The following is a 23243-nucleotide window of genomic DNA, read 5'->3' on the forward strand; positions in this document are numbered from 1 at the left end:
CTAAATCGTATTGTCTTCCACGCAGTTCTACGGTAAGATCCTTAAATAGGTCCCAACCATAAATCGTATTGTCTTCCAAGCATTCCAAATAGCAAAGGAGCTTCATTTCTTCATGAGTTATACAGCACCGCTATAATTTGCTTACAACGCATTTTTTTCTTCATATATATATTTCCTGCAAGATAATATTTTTGTTAGTACCAATAAAAATTCTTTGTAACCATCTTCCTAAAGTGCAAACTAATTAGCAAATGAAAGCGTCCTTTTTGAAGTGTTACCCAAAATAAAAACATAGAAATATCTACTGGAATTCTAGGGGAGATCTATTCTTGTGCATCCAGACAAATATTCAGTAATTGTACTTGTGAATTTAAAATTCACTCGCCCAAATCCCTCCAAATCAAACATAATCATAATAAGAAAGATTGAAAGAAAATGCAAGTATGGCTTCTAAATTAAAAATTCATCTTATTGAGAACAGTAATTTTGGATGGTTAACATTAATCTTACATGTAATGTCCATAGAAATTGATACCCAGAAAATCAATAATAAAATATTACAAAAGATTTTAATTTACCGGGATTTAAATCATAAAACTGAATAATACATTTATGGCCATGTAGATGAAATAAAAAAAGATCTGATTAAAGGAGTTCTTTGCATTTTGCACCACTAGTGTATTCAATGTTTTTCTTATTACACTCTATTGACTATTAACTTGTTTTTTCTTTACGATTTGCTCTTTGATCTGTTCATTTTTTTTTTGCAAAACGATGACATAGTCCACTTTGTGAGGATTAATATAAGAAATACGTAATCTAAAAAAATAGAAGGATTAGAAGGGAAGGAGGAAAATAAAGTGAAAGGAACAAGTTTGATTGATTCATTTCTCTCAGTGTTTTTTTTCTTCCGCCCAAATAATGGTAAATTTGTAAGTCCCTAGTTTTGACTGTCAAATTATGTCTGTGCAACTGTTTTTTTTTTCTGATTGATAATGCTTAATCAATTTTATATGAGATAAGAGATGGTTCATAAATAGATTTTGAGATTATAACGTATGATCCAAATGCATTTACTCGTTTGGGAGTTTCAAATAAGTAAGTTTGTTTTCATTGGATCTTAATTAGGAATAGGGGTTGAAACATTCATCGCATACTTGCAATAATCAGCATTCTATTAAAACCTAATGACTTCACATTACGATGTCAACCCCCCCCCCCCCCCCCAAAACCCCCCAACCCATCAAGAAGAGTAATTTGTGTTCTAATACTTGTACATTTTATGAGCGTCAAAGATTCTCTTCCCGAGATGGATTTTATACAAATTTTTCATTCATAACGGCTTAATTATACCGTATTGAAGTGAAAACAGAATAAACATTTCACACTGCAATAATATATAAAAGTTTGAAGAACAATCTAAAGCAAAATTACATGACTAGTACAACATGAGAATCTCTACTGGCAAAATTTGCCACAAGGATAAGGGCAATAAACTCCTTGGAATCCACTTCGGTCGAAAAACCAATCTCCAACTGCTTCAACAATCGTCTATTTCAATAAATTAGTGTTCAAATGAAAAGAAAAAAAGAAAAAAAAATGAAAATTAGTACCTTGTTAGCTAACGTTGGAGAGTTTTTGGAGGATCAAATAACTTTGTATTTCAATGCCATTGTGGAAATGGCAAGAGGAAATAAAATATCCTCTTGATATACTTGGTCCTAGTTCGTTCAATGCCTCCAAAAACTTCAACCTGAAATATGAAACAAAAAACTTCAAAATCAAGTTAAAAAGAGGAATCATCACATGAATCTGATATTTTTTCATATATAAACATGAATCTGATTAAAAGAGAATTATATTAATTCCATCTATAATTGGTACTGACCTTGGAGAGTTTGGATTTGACTTGGTGAGCATATATTTATATCTTTCTTGCAATATAGTCACTCATTGTCGGGATCAGCAGTTCGAGGAACCAATTAAACTATAGTTTATCTAATTTTCAAGAAGCAAAGAAGCAAAACCATTTAGAATTTGAAGGGAATCTAAAGAAATAAAGTAATACCAGTAGCATATATGAAAATAATTTCTTAATCAAAAAAATTTATTTTCTAACCTGCCAAGAATCATAGGCCGAATTGACGATGAAAAGAGGTGTGCAAATATGTCTTGCTACATACTGAGGGAAGAAGCACTGCCAAATCATTGGATTTTATATTAATTAGAAAGATCATGTTGCATAATATTTTTTTCACAAAGAAATAAATTACAAATAAAATTGTTCATACCAAACTTGGGTCAGAGCTCAAGGCCGTGCAAGAGAGTAGTAGGTTCTTGGCAGATCCCTAAAGTACACCCCAAAGTTAGTCAACAATTAATGTTTATATACGTAAGGTACAGGAAAAAAAGTAAACTATAGTTGAGATGAAATATATAATAACCATAAGAAAAGAGAAACTATTTTAAATGATGCTTCTTACGTGCAAAGCAACAACTTTCTTATACTTCTCCTCAATAAGTGGTTCACCAGATATTGTTTCTCTGCATAAAACTCATTCGAGAGTTAGCATAAAAAAGAACACTCAATTGTGTAGCATAGAAAATTATTTCACAACTATAGGAATTTAATGATAAGGTGCAGTTGTTTTTATCTCTCTCTCTTTTTTAAGAGCACTTAGAAATTTGAGTGTAGTCAGCATACTTACACATTAACAAAGAAACCAGCATCTGAGATACATTTCACTCTAGCAGTTAATGGGAGAAATAATCTGAACTTATCACAATGCAGGATTGCACCCAACCCTCCTGCTGAAGTTCCACTGAGGATTGCCTGTCATAAAAAATTTGAAATTATTTTGTATTTTAAGAGATCAGAATTTAGGGGGGGGGGGTAAGGGTAGGGAGAAGACATACATTTTGAGCATAAATCATCCCTTGACCTAAAAAATATTCCATGATAGCTTCAAAATTTCTTGCGCCTCTAAAGTGGAGGTTAGTATCCTGAAATATTTTGACATTGCTAGTTAGAGATCGAGTTACACAAATAAATTCTAACACGACTAATAAGAAGATTCTAACTTACGGACTCAACTTCTTTAGTAGGTTATATTAACAGTGAGGTCCGCTTCAGTTGTCCAAAGAGAGAGTAGAGAAACTAAACAAGATAAACGTCTAAATGTTAGTACAACAACAACAACCCAGTATAATCCCACTAATAGGGTCTGGGGAGAGTAGTGTGTACGCAGACCTTACCCTACCCTGGGATAGAGAGGCTGTTTCCGATAAACCCTCGGCTCCCTCCCTCTAAGAACTCCCCACCTTGCTCTTGGGGTAACTCGAACTCACAACCTCTTGATTAGAAGTGGAAGGTGCTTACCACTAGAGCAACCCACTCTTGTCTTAAATATTAGTGGTAATAAATTAAAATAGTTTTATAAGTATACGATTGAAATTGATTCAGTAGAATAAACTAAATAAACAGTGAATGTTGTTGGAGTCCATTCGGAGTACTGTAAATTTGTAATACTTACAAAGCACTGCAGCCATGACTTTCTCCATTCTAATTATTCATTATAGGGATGATTTAGAAATAAAGTGAGAGACTACTAGCACGTATAACCATGGACGTGATTTTCAGAAACCATTTTGGCCAATCTTAGTGTTAGGATCGGGAACCCTGGTAGTGTGAAATATAGCCAAATAACGATATAATGATAATAACAACGACAATTGAAGTTGATAACAACGACAATTAAAGTAGATAAAGAAGACACAAATTTAACGTGGTTCGGTCAAAGTGACTTACGTCCACAAGCGGAGAGGAGCAATTTACTATAACAATAAGAGTACAAAAGAGAGCATAAAATTAGACTCTTAATCCAATAATCTATAGCCTTTTTTAAGTGGTGTATTGCACTGCAGAATACACTTGATGGATAGACCTATATGAGTGTAGAGTGGGACCGCTCCTATAAAATTTGTGGCAACATTTCTAGAGCACTCATTAATATCAGGTGCGCACATGTCCTATTAGCACAAAACCGTGATAACATCATAAGTTGAGGGGGTATAATATAATGAATAAGATCTCTAGCTTACAACAGGAATTTTTGGTTCATAAAAGTTGTCAACTTCACCAATTATTCAATAAGTTAAATTTTATTTTATCTATATCTGGTTCAGAGTCTATAAGACACCAGATGAATCTCATTATATCCGAAACCCAGCAAATTATAATCTCTCTCTTTATTATTATATTCCTTTTGATATATGTAGGGAATTATTGAAATTTGTGGGTATCTCAAAAGGAAGTGTCCCTTATTGTTATCAACTTTCTCTGATCTTGAATAGTCAAACTAGCCGTTACAAATTGGAGAGGTAAAGACATAACTTTCTAACACAACTTTCTGAATCTTCTTCTTCCTCCTATATGTTGGGTTTCTTTATTGAATTTTCTACTAGTTCTGTACCAAGTTTAATAATTAGAAGAGCTTGTTGAATCCAGGGGGATATGCATAATATATTCTTTATTGTGTATGTCACGACCCAAAATCAACCGTCGTGATGGCGCCTATCGTGGAACTAGGCCAACCTCAACTCAACAACCCAACGCCAACAATAATAAGTTTGAAAACGTTAACGGAAGCATTTAACATTATAGAAAAACTATTTGAAACATAAGAAAATCCCAAAGTGCTACAATCTAGCCTAAAACCAGGGTGTCACTAAGTACATGGGCGTCTAGATCAGAAATACAGTCTACTACAGTGTTTAGAAATATAAACTGAAAGTACGACAAAGATAAAGACGGAGAGTCAAGGCCCGCGAATGCAGTGCAACTACCTTGATAGTATCCAAAACTCTAGGATCCTCAATCAGAAATCGCCGACCGGTATCGTCTGGATATGCACACGAGGTACAGGGGGTAACGTGAGTATACCAACTCAGTAAGTAACAAGACCACACTTTGGACTGGAAGGTAGTGACGAACTCAACCAGTAAAGATAAAATAGAAATAATTGAACAGAAACGTAGGCATGCTTTCAAATTAAATAGGTAACTCAAAACAGTCCGAACAGTGTAAAGAATATAACTCTGCTATCTCTACATGCCAATGCACATACTATAGGTGATGCACCATGCTGTCAGCCTCTTGTGCTCACACTCTCGAATGCTCAACCACTCGGTACTGTATATGGCCCATACGACCCAGGGAAAATGCATCCCGAAATATATACATCACTGGCTATAAGTCACCCAGTACCGAGGAAGGCCAGTCCAGCCCCGTGGAGAAGATCCATCCCTGGGTATCAAGTACTTCGGACAAGATCCATGCCCAGGGAAGATCCATCCCTCAATAATACCAACCGCGCTCACTAGGGGTGTGTTATAGAATCCGGAGGGGCTCCTACAGCCCAAGCACTATCATAATCATCAATAAAACACTGCGGCGTGCAACCCGATCCCATAACTATCACTCATAACCAGGCACTCGGCCTCACTCAGTCATTAACCTCTCTAGTCTCACCACAGGCTCACAATGTCATGAAAATAACCCGGAACAATGATATGATGAATCAATAAATAACTGAGACTCAAACCTCAATTATAGCCAAAATCGGAAATCGGCTCAACCCCCCCCTCTTCCCCGGGCCCACGTCTCGGAATCCAGCAAAAATTACAAAAGCCGAAAGCCCATTCACTCACGAGTCTAGTCATACCAAATTTATCAAAATCCGACTTCAAATGCCCCTACAAAACCCCAAAGTTCACTCTCCAATTCCCAAGACCTAAATCCTCAAATTTTCAATTCCAATCCCTAATTAAATGATGAACAAAGCCATAGATTCACGGAAATTAGAGCAGTACGGGTTAGAATCACTTACCCTAACGTCCTCATTGAAAACCTTCAAAAACTTGCCTCTCTCCCGAGCTCTCCAAGTCCAAAAAGTAAAAATGGAAGACAAAGCCTCGAGCTAGGGTTTTTTGCCCAGTTAAAACCGCACTTGCGGTCCTAGTTCCGCACCTGCGGAACCGCATCTGTGCACCGGGCTCCACTTCTACAGAAGTTCATTAAAAACCAGACTCTGCTCCTGCGGTCATCGCAGATGCAGGACCCAAGCCGCACCTGCGATCCAATTGCGCATCTGCGACTCCCAAACCGCTTCTGCGACCACCGCAGATGCGGGATTTCCATCACACCTGCGGTCCGAGCCCAGGTTTCCCTTAGCCGCTCCTGCGGCTCTTCTTTCGCTCCTATGGCCTCGCACCTGCGGTTCCCACTCCGCAGGTGCGCAAACACCAGAACCAGGAGTTTCAGCTGCATTTCATCAACTCCAATTCTTCCGTTAACCACCCGGAGTTACCTCGAGGCCCTCGTGACCTCGACCAAACATACCAACATGTCCCATAGCATCTTACGAACTTAGTCGAACCTTTGAATCACTCAAAACAACACCAAATTACCCTCGGATTCAAGCATAAGAACTTCTAAACTACCAAATTCTACAAATGATGCCGAAACCTATCAAACCACGTTCGAATGACCTCAAACTTTGCACATAAGTCATATTCAACATTACGGACCTACTCCAACTTTCGAAATTGGAATCCGACCCTGATATCAAAAGTCAACCCCCCGGTCAAACCTCCCAAATATTTAACTTTCGCCATTTCAAGCCTAAATTAGCTACATACCTCAAATTCACAGTCCAGACACGTTCCTAAGTCTAAAATCACCCAACGGAGCTAACGAAACTGACGAAACTCTATTCCTGAGTCATCTTCACACACTTCCAACTACGGTCAAAATTCTGAGACTTAAGCTTCCATTTTAGGGACTAAGTGTCCCGAAACACTCCGAAACCAAAATAAGGCCTCCCGGCAAGTCACATAAGCAGAAATAGATACAGGAAATGCGGTAAATAGGGGATCGGGGCTAATACACTCAAAACAACAGGCTGGGTCATTACATCCTCCCCTACTTAAACATATGTTCGTCCTTGAACGTGACCAGAGTTGTTCTCGAAGCCATCAAACCGCCGTATAACCTTACCATGCACATACCCGGGGGTGATCTCACGTCACCCTATCCCATACAGGTCAGATAACTCAATATAACTGAAATTTCTCAATTCAACCTGGCCCACAAGCCTTCGAATCCAATTTCCAACATCTGAAATTTCTTATAAGATCTGAATCCCACAACCTACACACTGCATAAGTCGGAACAAGCTGTACCAAAGGCCATAACCATAACTCAATTACTAAAAACTCAAATACCACATAGCTCGAACACTCGAAGCAATTATTTCTAATCACAGTAGCTGCTCAAATTAACCCAATACCGGTAATAACCTCATATCAAACAAAGCCTCATTCTAAACCTTCATACACTGCCAATGATGAAAGAAACATGCAAAACTCATAACCCTTCATCAGATCAACAAGTCATGGTACTCCATCTCTTTTGACAAGAATTGTAGAAATTTATAAGCCGACTTTCGATATTATCCTTCCAACTATGCTGACATCAATTTCGATAGTATCCATTCTAGGTACAATGACCTCGTCTAATCCAACACGACCACCCTAGTGACATGACGCACCCATACAATCTAAAGCCACAACCCGTGCAATTCGTATACCAATAAGCAACATTTCAAATGTACTCAATTACGAAAATAACTCAAATAAGAGAATCGTCTCGTAAGCTCGACGGTTACCACCCCAACAAAATGCTAAGAATCCATCACACACCGTAGGACCATAACACACGAATCTATCACCGGGATCATATCTCAACATAACTCTGCCGCAATGCGCGACCCCATCCAAACACTGATCCATATGAAATACCTCAGCCACCATGCTCAAAATCAATAACCACGTGCAATCCGGCATCAAGTACTCGAAGTGTATTACCATAACCATGGAGAAGCAAATGACACAATGCCACACAAACCCGAAAGAACATAACCAATGCGCAACCACTCATGCATCACCCAAATACCCATCCCACGCAATTTCAGCTATAAGGTCCCCAATAGAACTGCACCATGGGTGCACAAAATCAACGAATCACAACCAACCCCTCATCGCATAGAAGAGTAACTCATCAAACATATCAAAACACAATTCCCCTCTCAACTGTGCACCCCTCTCAGGGATTATCGAGCAACTATAACATTCATCTAAATATACAACACTGACCATTCTGTCCAGAATTCGTGAACTTGCCTTCAAGAATGAACTGTCACCTTGTACATGTAAATCTAAATCCTGCACAACACACAACATCTATCATGTCATCACCATACTGGTCTAGCCTACTACCCAGTTGTCCTATTTTCTTCGAGTTTCTTCTGCATTATCCTCAATTTGATACTTCTCTTTGACAGAACTCCACGATCCTTACCCAAAACTCACTACAAGGCACCCTACCATAACACCACACCACCATAAGGCCCGTAAGCCATTGTACTCTTCTTGAGTATCTCCATAATTACCTCAACTGTAATGCTCACTCTGAAAATACCTTATATGAATTTAAAATTGTTCTTCTTAGCTTTCTTATACTAGAATATGGAATCCATAATCCTACAAAATTACCGCAAGTCCCTACACCATCAAATGCAAATCACAGATTTTATCCATACACAAGTCCGGAAACATTCTCAATTGCTATATATAATTCTCAAACCCATTAGAATTTTCTCGGGAGTCACCTACTTTGCTCAAATTTAAATTGCACCGCCCAAACGGGCCTAAAGGCACAAGCCCCATTAGCACAACAACCCCCAAAGAGTAACCCTACCTTAGCATCACTAATTGAATTCATACTTCGTGCGCACTACATTCTTCAAAATAACAGCTTATTCATTTCATGATTTTCATATTCTCATAAAGTGTAATGTAGCCCGTATTCAGGAATTTCCTTACTCGAGCCATCCTAAGTCTCAACTTCTGCAAGTCATAACTAATCCACCAGTATGCCTCGGGCAAAGACAAATACAACACATAATCGTGAAATCAAAGCATAGATAGCAGACTCCCTCACTTGGCTCAAAGACATATAACAAAACATCTGATAACTCACCATACCCAAGATAACATCTAAATTGGCCATACTAAGCAATAAGAGATCTACTCTAGTCTCCAGACTCCCAATAGTCACCACACATGACCGATATATACGGTCTACAATGACAGTATCGCTTACAGACATAGGCACATGAACAGGTAAAACTAGAGACTCACGGGGCATAACCAGGTAATGAGCGAAATGCGAGGATACATATGAATAAGTGGGACCAGGGTTAAATAATACAAAGGCATCTCTATGTCAAACTAAGACAATCCTACAATCACAGCATCCGAAGCAATGGCATCTGGTCTGGAAGGGAGTGCGTAGAAACGGGCTTGACTGCCACCTGATCGGCCTCTCCCTCTAGGGCGACCCCTAGCTGACTGAGATCCACCCCGATTTGGATGGGCGGGTGGTGAAGTAACCGGTGCCGAAGTCGAAGGCTGACTCCTCTACTGAGATGAACCTCCCAAAAGGCAGGGAAAATGCCTCTTGATATGACCCAAATCTCTGCACTCAAAGAAACCTCTCTCTGCAAATGATGGTGGAGACTGAAGGGAACCCCGAGCACCAGAATAACTACTAGAAAGTCCTGACATAGATGAACCCTGAGCTGATGGTGCATGAGACGAACTCTGAGCTGGTAGCGCACCGAATGATGTCTGGCCCTACTGATAACCGTGTGGCCCATGACCGGATGATGCACCTCTGTGCACTGGGCGAGCCATTTGAGCATGCCCGAAAGGACAACCTATATTGTGTTGTAACTGACCCACAGAAAGAACACTAAATCTACCCTGTCCACGAGGCCTCTTAGTCTCCCTCTCAACCCTCTCCTGACTGCGAACCATCTCAATGTGACGAGAAATGTCGACAACCTCATCAAAAGTAGCACCAGACACTCTCTCTATGGTCATAAGCAATCGCAGCTGATAAGTGAGGCCATCTATAAACCTCCTGGTCCTCTCCCTGTTTGTGGGAACCAACCAAATAGCATGACGGGCCAACTCCTAGAATCGCATCTCATACTGCATCATAGACATATCACCCTGACGAAGCTGCTCAAAATATCTGCACAGCTCCATTCTGCGGGACTGAGGCACGAACTTCTCCAGAAAGATAATAGAGAACTGCTGCCAGGTAAGGGGTGCTGCGCCGACCGGCCTACACCTCTCGTAAGCCTCCCACCAACTAAATGCAGCCCAGAGAACTGAAAGGTAGTGAACGAGACCTTATTGGCCTCTAGAATACCTGTTGTACGGAGTATCCTCTGACACCTGTCCAAGAAACCCTGTGCATCCTGTCCCTCTGCACCACTAAAATATGGAGGCTGGAGTCTCCCAAACCTCTCCAATCTACGCTGCTCATCCTCAGGCATAGCAGGAACCACTTAGTCTTGAGCAACTGCAACCGACTGGGCTGGTGGTGCCCCCGGTGTCTGGAATCCCTGTACCACCTACTCTAGTGTGCGGGCAGCGGGAGTCTGAGCACCTCCCCCGGCCTGAGAAGTGGCTGCTGCGGCCGGAACGGAGATCGCCTAAGCAAGACTGGTACACGTGGTTAGAATCTGAGCTAAGGCCTCCTAAAGGCCTGGACTCACAATAGGCACAGGTGGTGCCTGAGCTGGTGCATTAACAACTAGAATCTGGTCCTGATCTGGGGAAACTGGTGGATCTGCAGGTGCTACCCTAGCTGTTGTGCGGGCTGCACCTTTGCCCCTACCACGGCCTTTACCGCGCCCTTGGCCTCTCGCGGCCCTGGCTGGTGGTACTGGTGGTTGTTCAACCTACTCGGTAGTACGAGTCCTCACCATCTGTGAGAGAATGAAACAACAGATATTTAGTTACTAGAATCAACAGATTTGCATGACAAGAATTCAAGAAGGTGGAGTTTCCTAAGGGTTCTGTAGCCTCTCAAAGATAAGTACATATGTCTCCGTACTGATTCGCAAGACTTTACTAAACCCGCTCATGAATCGTGAGACCTATGTAACCTAGGCTCTGATACCAATTGTCACGACCCAAAATCCACTGTCGTGATGGCGCCTATCATGGAACTAGGCCAGCCTCAACTCAACAACCCAACGCCAACAACAATAAGTTTGAAAACGTTAACGAAAGCATTTAACATTAAAGAAAAACTATTTGAAACATAAGAAAATCCCAAAGTGATACAATCCAGCCCAAAACTAGGGTGTCACTGAGTACATGAGCGTCTAGATCAGAAATACAGTCTACTACAGTATCTAGAAATATAAATTGAAAGTACGACAAAGATAAAGACGGCGAGTCAAGGCCCGCGAACGCAGTGCAGCTACCTTGATAGTCTCCAAAACTCTAGGATCCTCAATCAGTAACCGCCGCTACGACCGGTATCGCCTGGATATGCACATGAGATGCACGGGGTAATGTGAGTACACCAACTCAGTAAGTAACAAGACCAAACTTTGGACTGAAAGGTAGTGACGAACTCAACCAGTACAGATAAAATAGAAATAATTGAACAGAAACGTAGGCATGCTTTCAAATTAAATAGGCAACTCGAAACAGTAAAGTGAAACAGATCCGAACAGTGTAAAGAATATAACTCTGCTATCTCTACATGCCAATGCACATACTATAGGTGATGCACCATGCTGTCAGCCTCATGTGCTCACACTCTCAAATGCTCAACCACTCGGGACTGTATATGGCCCATACGACCCAGGGAAAATGCATCCCGGAATATATACATCACTGGCTATAAGTCACCCAGTACCGAGGAAGGCCAGTCCACCCCCGTGGAGAAGATCCATCTCCGGGTATCAAGTACTTCGGACAAGATCCATGTCCAGGGAAGATCCATCCCTCAATAATATCAACCGCGCTTACTGGGGGTGTGCTACAGACTCCGGAGGGGCTCCTACATCCCAAACGCTTTCATAACTGTCACTCATAACCACTTCGGCGTACAACCCGATCCCATAACTGTCACTCATAACCAGGCACTAGGCCTCACTCAGTCATCAACCTCTCCAGTCTCACCATGGGCTCACAATGTCATGAAAACAACCCGGAACAATGATGTGATGAATCAATAATTAACTGAGACTGAGATGTGATATAAAAATGCATGATGATGACTGAGTATGAAATAGTAAATGACATTAGTGAGATGACAGCAAGAAACGACCGCTAAGGGCCCAAATAATACCGGCACAAAGCCTAAACATGATATCCAGCATGATTTACAGCTCAACTACTTTATCACATGATGTATACATGGATTTCAACAAGATAGATTCATTAAACGATGCCATGGAACCACCCAAGTCACAATTCTCACGGTGCACACCTACACGCCCGTCCCTTGGCATGTGCGTCACCTCAATACCAATCACATTGCATATAATTTGGGGTCTTGAACTCTCAGAACCAAGTTTGAAAATGTTACTTACCTCAAACCAAGCAAAATCCTACTCCGCGATGCCCTTGCCTCTCAAATCGGCCTCCAAACATCCCGAATCTAGCCACAAGCAATACAATACGATCAATATAGGCTAAAGGAACCAATTCCACAAGAAACATACCAAATTATAGCCAAAATCCAAAATCGGCTCAAACCTGGCCCCCCCGGGGCCCACATCTCGTAATCCAGCAAAAATCACAAAACACGAAAGCCCATTCACTCACGAGTCTAGTCATACCAAATTTACCAAAATCCGACCTCAATTTCCCCTCCAAAACCGCAAAGTTCACTCTCCAATTTTCAAGCCCTAAATCCCCATATTTCCACTTCCAATCCCTAATTAAATGATGAACAAAGTCATAGATTCACATAAATTAGACCATAAGGGTTAGAATCACTTACCCCAACGTCCTCCTTGAGAACCTTCAAAAAATCGCCTCTCTCCCGAGCTCCCCAAGTCCAAAAATTAAAAATGTAAGACAAAGCCTCAAGCTGGGGTTATCTACCCAGTTAAAACTGCACCTGCGGTCCTAGTTCTGCACCTGCGGAATAGCATCTGCGCACCGGGCTCTACTTCTACGGAAGTTCATTAAAAGCCAAACTCCGCTCCTGCGATCACTTGACTGCATCTGCGGTCATCGCAGATGCGGGACCCAAGCCGCACCTGCAATCTAACTGCGCATCTGCGCCTCCCAAACCGCTTCTACGACCGCCGCAGATGCGGGATTTCCATCGCACCTGCGGTCCGAGCTCAGGTCTCCCTTAGCCACACCTGCGGCTCTTCCTTCGCTCCTGTGGCCTCGCACCTGCGGTTCCCACTCCGCAGGTGCGGAAACACCAGAACCGGCAGCTTCAGCTGCATTTCATCAACTCCAATTCTTCCGTTAACCACCCGGAGTCATCCCGAGGCCCTCGGGATCTCGACCAAACATACCAACACGTCCCATAACATCCTACGAACTTAGTCGAACTTTCGAATCACTCAAAACAATATCAAAACACCAAATTACCCTCAGATTCAAGCCTCCAAATGTCTTGAATCAAGCCACAAACAATACAATACAATCAACACGGGCCAAAGAATCAATTCCATAAGAAAAATACAAAGGTTTAATCAAAAATCCGAAATCGGCTCAAAATCGGCCCTCGGGCCCACGTCTCAGAATCCAACAAAAATCACAAAACCCGAAAGCTCATTAAACCACGAGTCTAACCATACCAAATTTACTCAAATCCGATAACAAAATCCCATTGAAAACCTCAAATATCTAGCCCAAAATCTCTTTCTCATTTTCCCCAATTTTCCACCCCAAATTACAAATTTAATGGTAGATACAAAGGCATAAACATGAAAATTAACCAAAACTAGATAGAAATCACTTACCCCAAACACCCACGTATAAATCCCTCCAAAATTCGCCTTCTACCGAGCTCCCAATTCAATTTTATGATATGAACTCGAAACCCTCGATTTTGAATCTTTTATTCTGCCCAGTTATGCCGTCATCGCGAATGCGACCTTCCCCTCGCGTTCGCGTAGAACAACTCAGATTACCCCTCAAATTAACCCTTCGCGAATGCGTCCACTGACTCTCGAATGCGAAACTTTGCCGACCCCTCTCTTTGCGAACGCGACCTACCCTTCGTGAACGCGTAGACCAAAAGCATGGGGTCCCCAGTTGCCTCTTCACTTCTTCGCGAACGCGTAGACCAAAAGCATGGGGTCCCCAGTTGCCTCTTCACTTCTTCGCGAACGCGAAGAACAAATCTCCCTCAGCCTCCAGATGCACATCGCGAACGCGAGACCACTCTTGCGAACGCGTAAGAGGAAACTAGAAAATCTACACCAACAATCTTCAGCCAATAAGCCAAGTCCAAAAATGATCTGCCAACCATCTGAAACTCACCCGAGGCCCCCGGCACCTCAACCAGACATACCAACAAGTCCTAAAATACGATACGAACTTAGTCGTACCTTTAAATCACCTCAAACAACATCAAAATCATTAATCATACCCCAATTCAAGCCTAATGAACACTGAAACTTCTAAATTTCACAAACGACGCCGAAACCTATCAAATTACGTCCGATTGACCTCAAATTTTGCACACAAGTCAGAAATGAAACCACGGACCTGTTCCAACTTTCGAAATCAGAATCCGACCCCGATATCAAAAAGTCCACTACCAGTTAAATTTTTCCAAAAATTCAACTTTCGCCATTTCAAGCCTGATTCCACTACGGACCTCCAGATCATAATCCCGATACATTCCTAAGTCCGAAATCACCCAACAGAGCTAACAGAACCATCAAAACTCAATTCCAGGATCGTTTATACATAAGTTAACACCCGATCAACTTTTTCAACTTAAATTTTTCATTATGAGACTAAGTGTCTCAATTCACTCTGAAATCCCTCCGGATCCGAACCGACTAACCCGGTAAGTCATAAAATAATAGTAAAGCACAAAATGAGCAGTAAATGGGGGAACGAGACTACAACTCTCAAAACGATCGTCGGGTCGATACAAATTCAAAAATAGCCAGATTTACAAGCGGTAATTGAAAAATAGTCACAGTTTCAAAAGTAATCGAAATTTAGCCACTTTTCATGTAAAGATAAATCTGAACGAAAACACTGTTCAAAATCCGAAAAATATTCCAGCATAATATACTGGAGTTCCAGTATAATATATTAGACTTCTAGTATAATATACTGAAGTTCCAGCATAATATACTGGAGTTCCTGTATAATATACTGGTCCAGCATAATATACTGAAAGTTTATACACAGGTGCTCCAATCTCCGATATATTATGCTGGAACTTTTCGTGTGTTGGAGTTCCAGCATAATATACTGGAAGTTCATACGCAGGTGCACCAATCTCCAGTATATTATGCTGGAACTTTCCGTATTGCAGTAAAATAGTTATTATTTTTCAACGACTTTGCAAACACTAGCTATTTTTTAATTATTAGTCCGAAAATCGGCTAGCCCATGCTATTTTATCCCTTAAAGTGGTTGTCCTCCTGATGGCATTTTAAGGCAAACAGGAAAATTCAGCCCAAAAGACTAGTCTAGTAAGGAGTACATGAACTGACATGATGCTATGCATTATCAGTTTTCAGTCTAGTAAGCGGGAATCCATTTAGTTATAACCGCTTTTGTGTTTCTCCTTTTAATCAATGATGGACACAATTGACACATATCGCATCTCGCATCTCGCTTGAGGACCAATGACCTTGTTGCTCGATTGGGCCAATTGGTCAAAACTGGCACCCCGCCTAGGTCAAAACTGGCACCCCTGAAGGAGTACATGAATTGACATGATGCTGTGCATTATCAGTTTTCATAAAAATAAGATATCGTGCTACTTTGACCTAACCTAATATATTGTCAGTGATAGTTTAAACTTTAAAGTTTAGCTAATAAATGATCATTGATATTCGTAGTAATAATTCAAATAACCCGCACTAGGTTTTCCTCTGAACAAAAAATAAAAGTAAGATGGGAAAGCGTAAAGGTGAGTATTAAAATAGACGATTAATCTAATTTCTAAATGATTTCAAGAGCGCAGGATAAAGATAAGGAAGACTTTGATGAATTTCTTTCTGATTCTTATACTTTTTCCTTCTAATTCATCTATTTTACTCAACTTTATTTATTCCATTTTGTCTCTCATAAATTGAACAATATTAAGATTTTCATCACTATACTTCTAAACGAGAGACATTACACACGTTTGGATACAAACAATATATACATAAGTGTATTCGGTCGAAATAGATTTCGGCCTTCGTACGATTGATCAAGTTCGAGACATAATCGATCGAAGTAAGACTTCGAGATGGGTTCCGAAGATGGTACAAACAAGCTTCGAGTCCGAGGGACCGATCAATGTCGAGCTCGATATTATGATCAAGCTCGGATCCAAATCGAGCTATGATGCAAAGTAAAGTTGTCAAGCTTACGATCCAGAGACCGACCAACATCGACCCCGAATCAATTCAAGGGTCCGAGTCAAAATCGAGCTCAAGCCAAGATCGAGAGCTCGCTTCAAGACCAAAAACTTGAGTCAATATCGACATTATAGACAAGAGCCGTTGTAATCCCACTAGAGGAGTAAATCTTGGCAGGAATTGTGGAAAAGCTGATTTATCATGGGTCTCCCACTACATATTTTTTTATATCTAAAGTAAGATCCATCTTCTATAAAGGGGGTAGTTATCATTTTGGTGAGGGCAAGTTATTATGCTTATATTGTAATCAAAACACCATATTCTCCCATAGTGAAGAGTTGTTCTTTCAAGCTTCTTAAATTGATTCCACTTGTTTAGTCCTAAAATTCATCTTCTTTACAACCTTATCTATTTTGCATTATTTACAATCCATACTTGATATATCTATTTATCCTTACAATTTGTATTAAGTTGCGCCACATATCCTTAGAACTACGTACAAATTCAACTCTATCCGTTTTTCGGGTAAACAGTTTGGCGCCCACTGTGGGGCTAAGGATAACAGTGGTTATTTGATACGAATCTGCAAAAACACACCGTTGTGTTTTGCGCTTGTTTCTGAAAGTATCTTGGATTTCGGATTAGCAACGACTAACTACCAGTCAAATGGCCACACCAATTGACAACGAAGCCGGTCTCCAAGATGAGAATAATAACTTGACACCCAGTACCGAAAGACCACTTGTCAATGCCGTTGGAGCTCGAATCGGAGCAAAAATAACATTCCTGGTGGCACTCGATCTGCAGCTCGAGATACCTATAATGTCGAGGAAAATGGCATCAGCTTGTGTATGATTTTCGAAATATTGCAAGCTCAACAGGTAGCAATAGCTCAGTTGCAGAGCCAAACCCAGCTACAAAGCAGGCTGGAGCCCAATCCACCTCGAGAAATCACCCACAGAACGGAACCAGCCAAAGTGAAGTCAAATGAGCAAGAATCGGGGACTACTCCCGAAATTGCTAATTGCTCGAGGAACTCACAAAGCGAGTCGAAGCCAACGATAAAAAAATAGAAACATATAACTCCAGGGTCGATCAGATCCCGGGAGCTCCATAATGATAAAAGGGTTGGATTCAAAGAAATTCGTGCAAAAACCTTTTCCCTCAAGCGCAGCCCCAAAACCAATCCCCAAAAAATTCCGTATGCCCGAAATTCCCAAATATAACGGAACGATCGATCCCAACGAGCACGTCACTTCTTACACATATGCCATCAAGGGCAAATATTTAGAAGACGATGAAATCGAATCTATGTTGTTAAAAATATTTGGAGAGACCCTCTCGAACGGAGCAATGATTTGGTATCACAACCTACTACCAAATTCCATCGACTCATTCACCATGTTAGTAGATTCTTTTGTGAAAGCACATGTCGTTGCCATAAAAGTCGCAACACGAAAATCAGACCTCTTCAAGGTAAGACAAAAGGATAACAAGATGCTGAGGGAGTTCGTATCTCGTTTTCAAATGGAACGAATGGACCTACCACCAGTTACAGACGATTGGGCTGTTCAGGCTTTCAATCAAGGTTTGAACGAATGAAGTTCGACATCTTCACGGCGGTTAAAGAATAACCTTATCGAATACCCATCCATCACGTGGGCACGTGCAAAATCGGTACCGATCAAAAATTAGGGTCGAAGATGATTAATTGGGGGCTGAACCCGCTGTTCGAAGGGATATTAATCGAGAACAAGGTCCGATCGGGGATCGATACCGACCATACAATGAAAACTGCAGAGTCAGTGATTCAAGACATAACCTCGGGCAAAATAACAAAAGAAGTGATCGAGGTCAAGGCTCCCAGGGGATGATGAACATAAGTAGGTTCGATAGGCCTATCGGATCTAAGGAAGCGCCTCGGTTATCGGAATATAACTTCAGCATTGATGCATCTTCCATCGTTTCGGCTATTTGATGCATCAAAGACACTAAATCACCTCAACCCATGCAGACCAATCCTGCCTAGAGGAATACCAATCAAATATGCAAATATCATGGCACCCATGGCCACAGAACAGAAGATTGCAGGCAACTAAGAGAGGAAGTAGCCCGGTTATTCAATAAAGGGCACCTTCAAGAACTTTTAAGCGATAGGGCGAAGAACTATTTGAAAAACAGGGATTTCGGCAAGCAAAACGAACAATAAGAACCACAACACGTCATTCACATGATCATCGACGGCGCCGATACCCCTCAGGGACCGGTACTTAAACGCACTAAGACATCGATTGTGAGAGAAAAGCAATCTCGAACTCAAGATTACACACCCATAGGATCTTTGTCCTTCAATGATGAAGATGCAGAAGGAGTCATACAACCTCATAACGATGCACTAGTAATATCCGTACTCATGAATAAAACTAAAGTTAAGCGTGTGTTGATTGATCCAGGTAGCTCGGCCAACACCATCAGATTGAAGGTCGTAGATCAACTCGGCCAACAGGACCAAATCGTACCCGCAACCCTGGTTCTAAATGGATTCAATATGGCATGTGAAACCACCAAAGGCGAGATAATTCTACCGATAAACATGGTCGAAACCATCCAGGAAACGAAGTTCCACGTGATCAAAGGCAACATGAGATACAATGCCCTTTTCGGAAGGCCTTGGATCCACAACATGAGAGCTGTACATTCGACCCTACACCAGGTCCTTAAATTCCCGACATTGAGAGAAATCAAAATAGTGTACGGAGAACAACCAGCCGCAAGAGAAATGTTCGCCATCGAGGAAGCGAAACCGATATCCTCGCTTTTGCCAGTAAAAGGATCGGGCTCAGAAGGGGAACGAGATACCAAATAGCAATCATATACATCAGCTTTGACCCAATCAGATAACCAGAAGATCGAAAAAGATGATGATCAAAGGATCCCTCGATCCTTCATGATGCCAGATGATTCCGACGCTACCAAATCAACGATTGAGGAACTGGAGCAAGTCACACTAATCGAGCACAGGCCCGAACGGAAGGTATACATAGGAACGGGGTTGAGCCCCGAACTCAGGAAGAAACTTATCCAATTTCTTATCGATAACATTAATTGCTTTGCCTAGTCCCATTTAGATATAACAGGGATCCCACCGGACATAACGACACATCGACTAAGCTTGGACCCTAGGTTCATATCGGTGAAGCAAAAGAGAAGACCCTAGTCCGAGGTAAAGCACGCATTCATAAAGGACGAGGTAACCAAACTTTTCAAGATAGTGTCCATTCAGGAGGTAAAATATCCCGAATGGTTAGCCAATGTAGTTGTAGTTCCTAAAAAAGGGAACAAACTTAGAATGTGTGTGGATTATAAGGATTTGAACAAAGCATGCCCCAAAGATTCCTTTTCCCTGCCCAACATCGATCGCATGATCGATACTACGGCCGGCCCCGAGATCCTCACTTTTCTCGATGCCTATTCAGGATATAATCAAATCCAGATGAACTCGGAGGACCAAGAAAAGACTTCATTTGTCACCAAATATGGAACATATTGTTATAATGTGATGCCCTTCGGGCTAAAATATGAGGAGCTACTTACCAACACCTAGTAAATGAAATGTTTGAAGAACAAATAGGTAAATCAATGGAAGTTTATATTGATGACATGCTAGTTAAGTCCCTGCGCGCAGAGGACCATTTGAACCATTTGCAGGAAACGTTCGAGATTTTGAGGAAATACAACATGAAACTCAACCCCGAAAAATGTGCTTTCGGGGTCTGTTCGGGCAAGTTCCTCGGCTTCATGGTGTCAAATAGGGGAATCGATATTAACCTCGATAAAATCAAGGCCATCAGAGAGATCACCATCGTGGATAGTGTGAAAGCTGTACAGAGGCTAATGGGACGGATAGCAGCCTTAGGCTGATTCATTTCGAGGTCGTCAGATCAGAGTCACAAATATTTCTCTTTACTCAAAAAGAAGAACGATTTCGCTTGGACCCTGGAATGCCAACATGCATTAGAGGAACTAAAAGGATATCTATCGAGCCCACCACTACTTCATACTCCAAAAACAGATGAAAAACTTTGATTGTACTTGGCAGTATCGGAAATCGCAGTAAGCGATGTCCTAGTTCGAGAAGAGCAAGGTACACAATTTCCCGTTTATTATTTAAGTCGGACCTTAGGAGAAGTAGAAACTAGATATCCGCACCTAAAAAAATTAGCACTTGCACTGATAAGCGCCTTTAAAATTTAAGACCGTACTTTCAATGTCACCTCATATGCGTATTAACCACTTACCCGCTTTGTAATATTTTGTACAAGCCCGAACTATCAGGCCGATTGGCCAAATGGGCCGTCGAACTCAGTGGGTATGATATCGAATATCAAACCCGTACGGCTATCAAATCTCAAATTTTAGCAGACTTCGTGGCCGATTGCACGCCAACGCTCGTACCCGAAGTCGAAAAAGAACTCTTGTTGAAATCGGGTACGTCATCGGGGTATGGACCCTTTTTACGGACGGGGCTTCGAACGTGAAGGGGTCCGAGCTAGGCATAGTTTTAAAGCCACCCACGGGTAACACTATTAGGCAATCTATCAAAACTACCAGGTTGACTAACAATGAGGTCGAGTATGAGGCCATGATTGCAGGTCTCGAGCTAGCTAAAAGCTTGGGAGCAGAAGTCATTGAAGCCAAGTGTGACTCTTTACTGGTGGCAAATCAAGTAAACAAAACCTTCGAAGTTCGAGAAGATAGAATGCAAAGATATTTGGACAAACTACATGTCACTTTGCACCATTTCTAACAATGGACTTTACAGCATGTTCCACGAGAGCAAAACAGTGATGCTGATGCACTTGCGAATTTGGGATCATCGGTCGAGGAAGGTGAGTTGAGTTCGGGGACTGTCGTTCAACTTTCAAGATCCGTGATCGAAGAAGGTCATGCCTATATAAATTTTACGATCTTACCCTGGGATTGGAGAAATAAGTATATTGAATACTTAAAGAATGGGAAGCTCCCATCGGACCCTAAAGATTAAAGGGCCCTACGAACCAAAGCTGCTCGATTCACGTTAGCTTTAGATGGAACGCTATACCAAAGGACATTTGATGGACCATTGGCAGTATGCTTAGGCCCAGGAGATACCGATTACATCCTACGTGAGGTGCACGAGGGCACTTCTGGGAATCATTCCGGTGCCGATTCATTAGTCCGAAAAATAATCAGTGTAGGGTATTATTGGATCAATAAGGGCAAAGATGCAAAGGAGTTTGTTCGAAAATATGACAAATGTCAAAGGTTTGCACCAATGATCCATCAACCCGGAGAGCAACTTCACTCAGCCCTATCCCCATAGCCATTTATGAAATAGAGTATGGATATCGTCGGCCCTCTGCCATCGACCCCAGGTAAAGCTAAATTCATTTTATTTATGACTGACTATTTCTCTAAATGGGTTGAAGCACAAGCATTCGAGAAAGTAAGAGAGAAAGAGGTTATAGACTTTATCTGGGATCATATCATGTGTCGATTCAGGATACCCGCCGAAATAGTGTGTGACAATGGGAAATAATTTGTCGGCAGCAAAGTGACGAAATTCTTCGAAGACCACAAAATAAGAAGGATATTATCAACACCGTATCACCCCAGTGGGAACGGACAGGCTGAATCAACGAACAAAACTATCATTCAAAACATAAAGAAGAGGTTGAACGACACTAAAGGAAAATGGAGAGAAATCCTACCCGAAGTCCTTTGGGCATATCGAACAATATCAAAATCTAATACGGGGGCAACCCCGTTCTCCTTAGTATATGGCTCCGAAGCCTTGATACCAGTCGAAGTCGGTGAACCCAGTGCCAGATTTTGATATACAACAGAAGAATCAAATAACGAGGCTATGAACACTAGCCTCGAATTATCGGACGAAAAACGAGAAGTTGCTCTCGTCTAATTGGCCACCCAAAGGCAACGAATCGAAAGATACTATAATCAAAGAACCAAGCTCTGCCATTTTAACCCCGGGGACTTAGTGCTAAGGAAAGTCACCCCCAATACCCGAAATCCAAACAAAGGAAGACTAGGACCGAACTGGGAAGGACCATATCAGGTTCTTGAAAACATCGGAAAGGGATCATACAAGCTCGGCATTATAGACGACAAAAAACTATCAAGCAATTAGAATGTGTCACATCTAAAACGATACTACTGCTAAGGTAGGACCCTCCCATATTTATTTACATTTCAAAACTAACCCCTGCAGAAGTCCGGTCAGGAGCTAAGATGGATCCTTCAATATGAAGCCTTAGGTCTGAAAGCACGCGTTGCACTATTTTTTCCTTAGACCGGTTTTATCCCAAATGGGTTTTTTGGCAAGGTTTTTAATGAGGCAACCAATGATCATGTTGTAGTTGGAAACAATACGACAGTATCTGAGGCCTCTTTATAATCGACCTCGAATACTGGGGGGTATTAGGACCTCAAATATATCAAGTTCTGATGCAAGAAAGTTATTTCACAACAACGGGGTTCTAATAAGAAAAGTTGTAAGAGCCAAATGGTCAAAACAAACCATGCTCATGTAGTTGGCCCGAGCCCTGACGCAAAACATGAACGCATGTATAATGACTTGCAAAGAAAGTTCTCCTCTATACCAATATCTTATATCCAAGAAAAGTTCCTCTATTTTGAGATTTATTATGCAAACAGAATTAAGATAAATCTTCGAGTCCAAGTAAGCAC

At 41.4% G+C, this 23243-nt stretch overlaps 1 protein-coding gene and 1 long non-coding RNA gene across 2 annotated transcripts; both read right to left on the reverse strand.

Annotated features, from left to right (window-relative positions):
* Window positions 1–1294: 1294 nt before the first annotated feature.
* On the reverse strand, window positions 1295–1984 carry LOC138903618 (uncharacterized). The gene is made up of 3 exons (XR_011412949.1): window positions 1889–1984; window positions 1614–1753; window positions 1295–1551 (listed from the first exon to the last, which is right to left on the reverse strand). It is a non-coding gene; the product is annotated as an uncharacterized lncRNA (long non-coding RNA).
* A 46-nt stretch (window positions 1985–2030) lies between these two features.
* LOC108945516 (pectin acetylesterase 8-like) lies at window positions 2031–3003 on the reverse strand. The gene is made up of 6 exons (XM_070190155.1): window positions 2917–3003; window positions 2709–2833; window positions 2484–2544; window positions 2292–2348; window positions 2120–2197; window positions 2031–2048 (listed from the first exon to the last, which is right to left on the reverse strand). Exons 1-6 carry the CDS (start codon window positions 2956–2958, stop codon window positions 2031–2033), a joined length of 381 nt encoding a protein of 126 aa, XP_070046256.1. The 5' UTR covers window positions 2959–3003.
* Between the last annotated feature and the right edge of the window lie 20240 nt (window positions 3004–23243).

Source organism: Nicotiana tomentosiformis, chromosome 12, assembly GCF_000390325.3.
Source record: "Nicotiana tomentosiformis chromosome 12, ASM39032v3, whole genome shotgun sequence".
Lineage (NCBI taxonomy): Eukaryota > Viridiplantae > Streptophyta > Magnoliopsida > Solanales > Solanaceae > Nicotiana > Nicotiana tomentosiformis.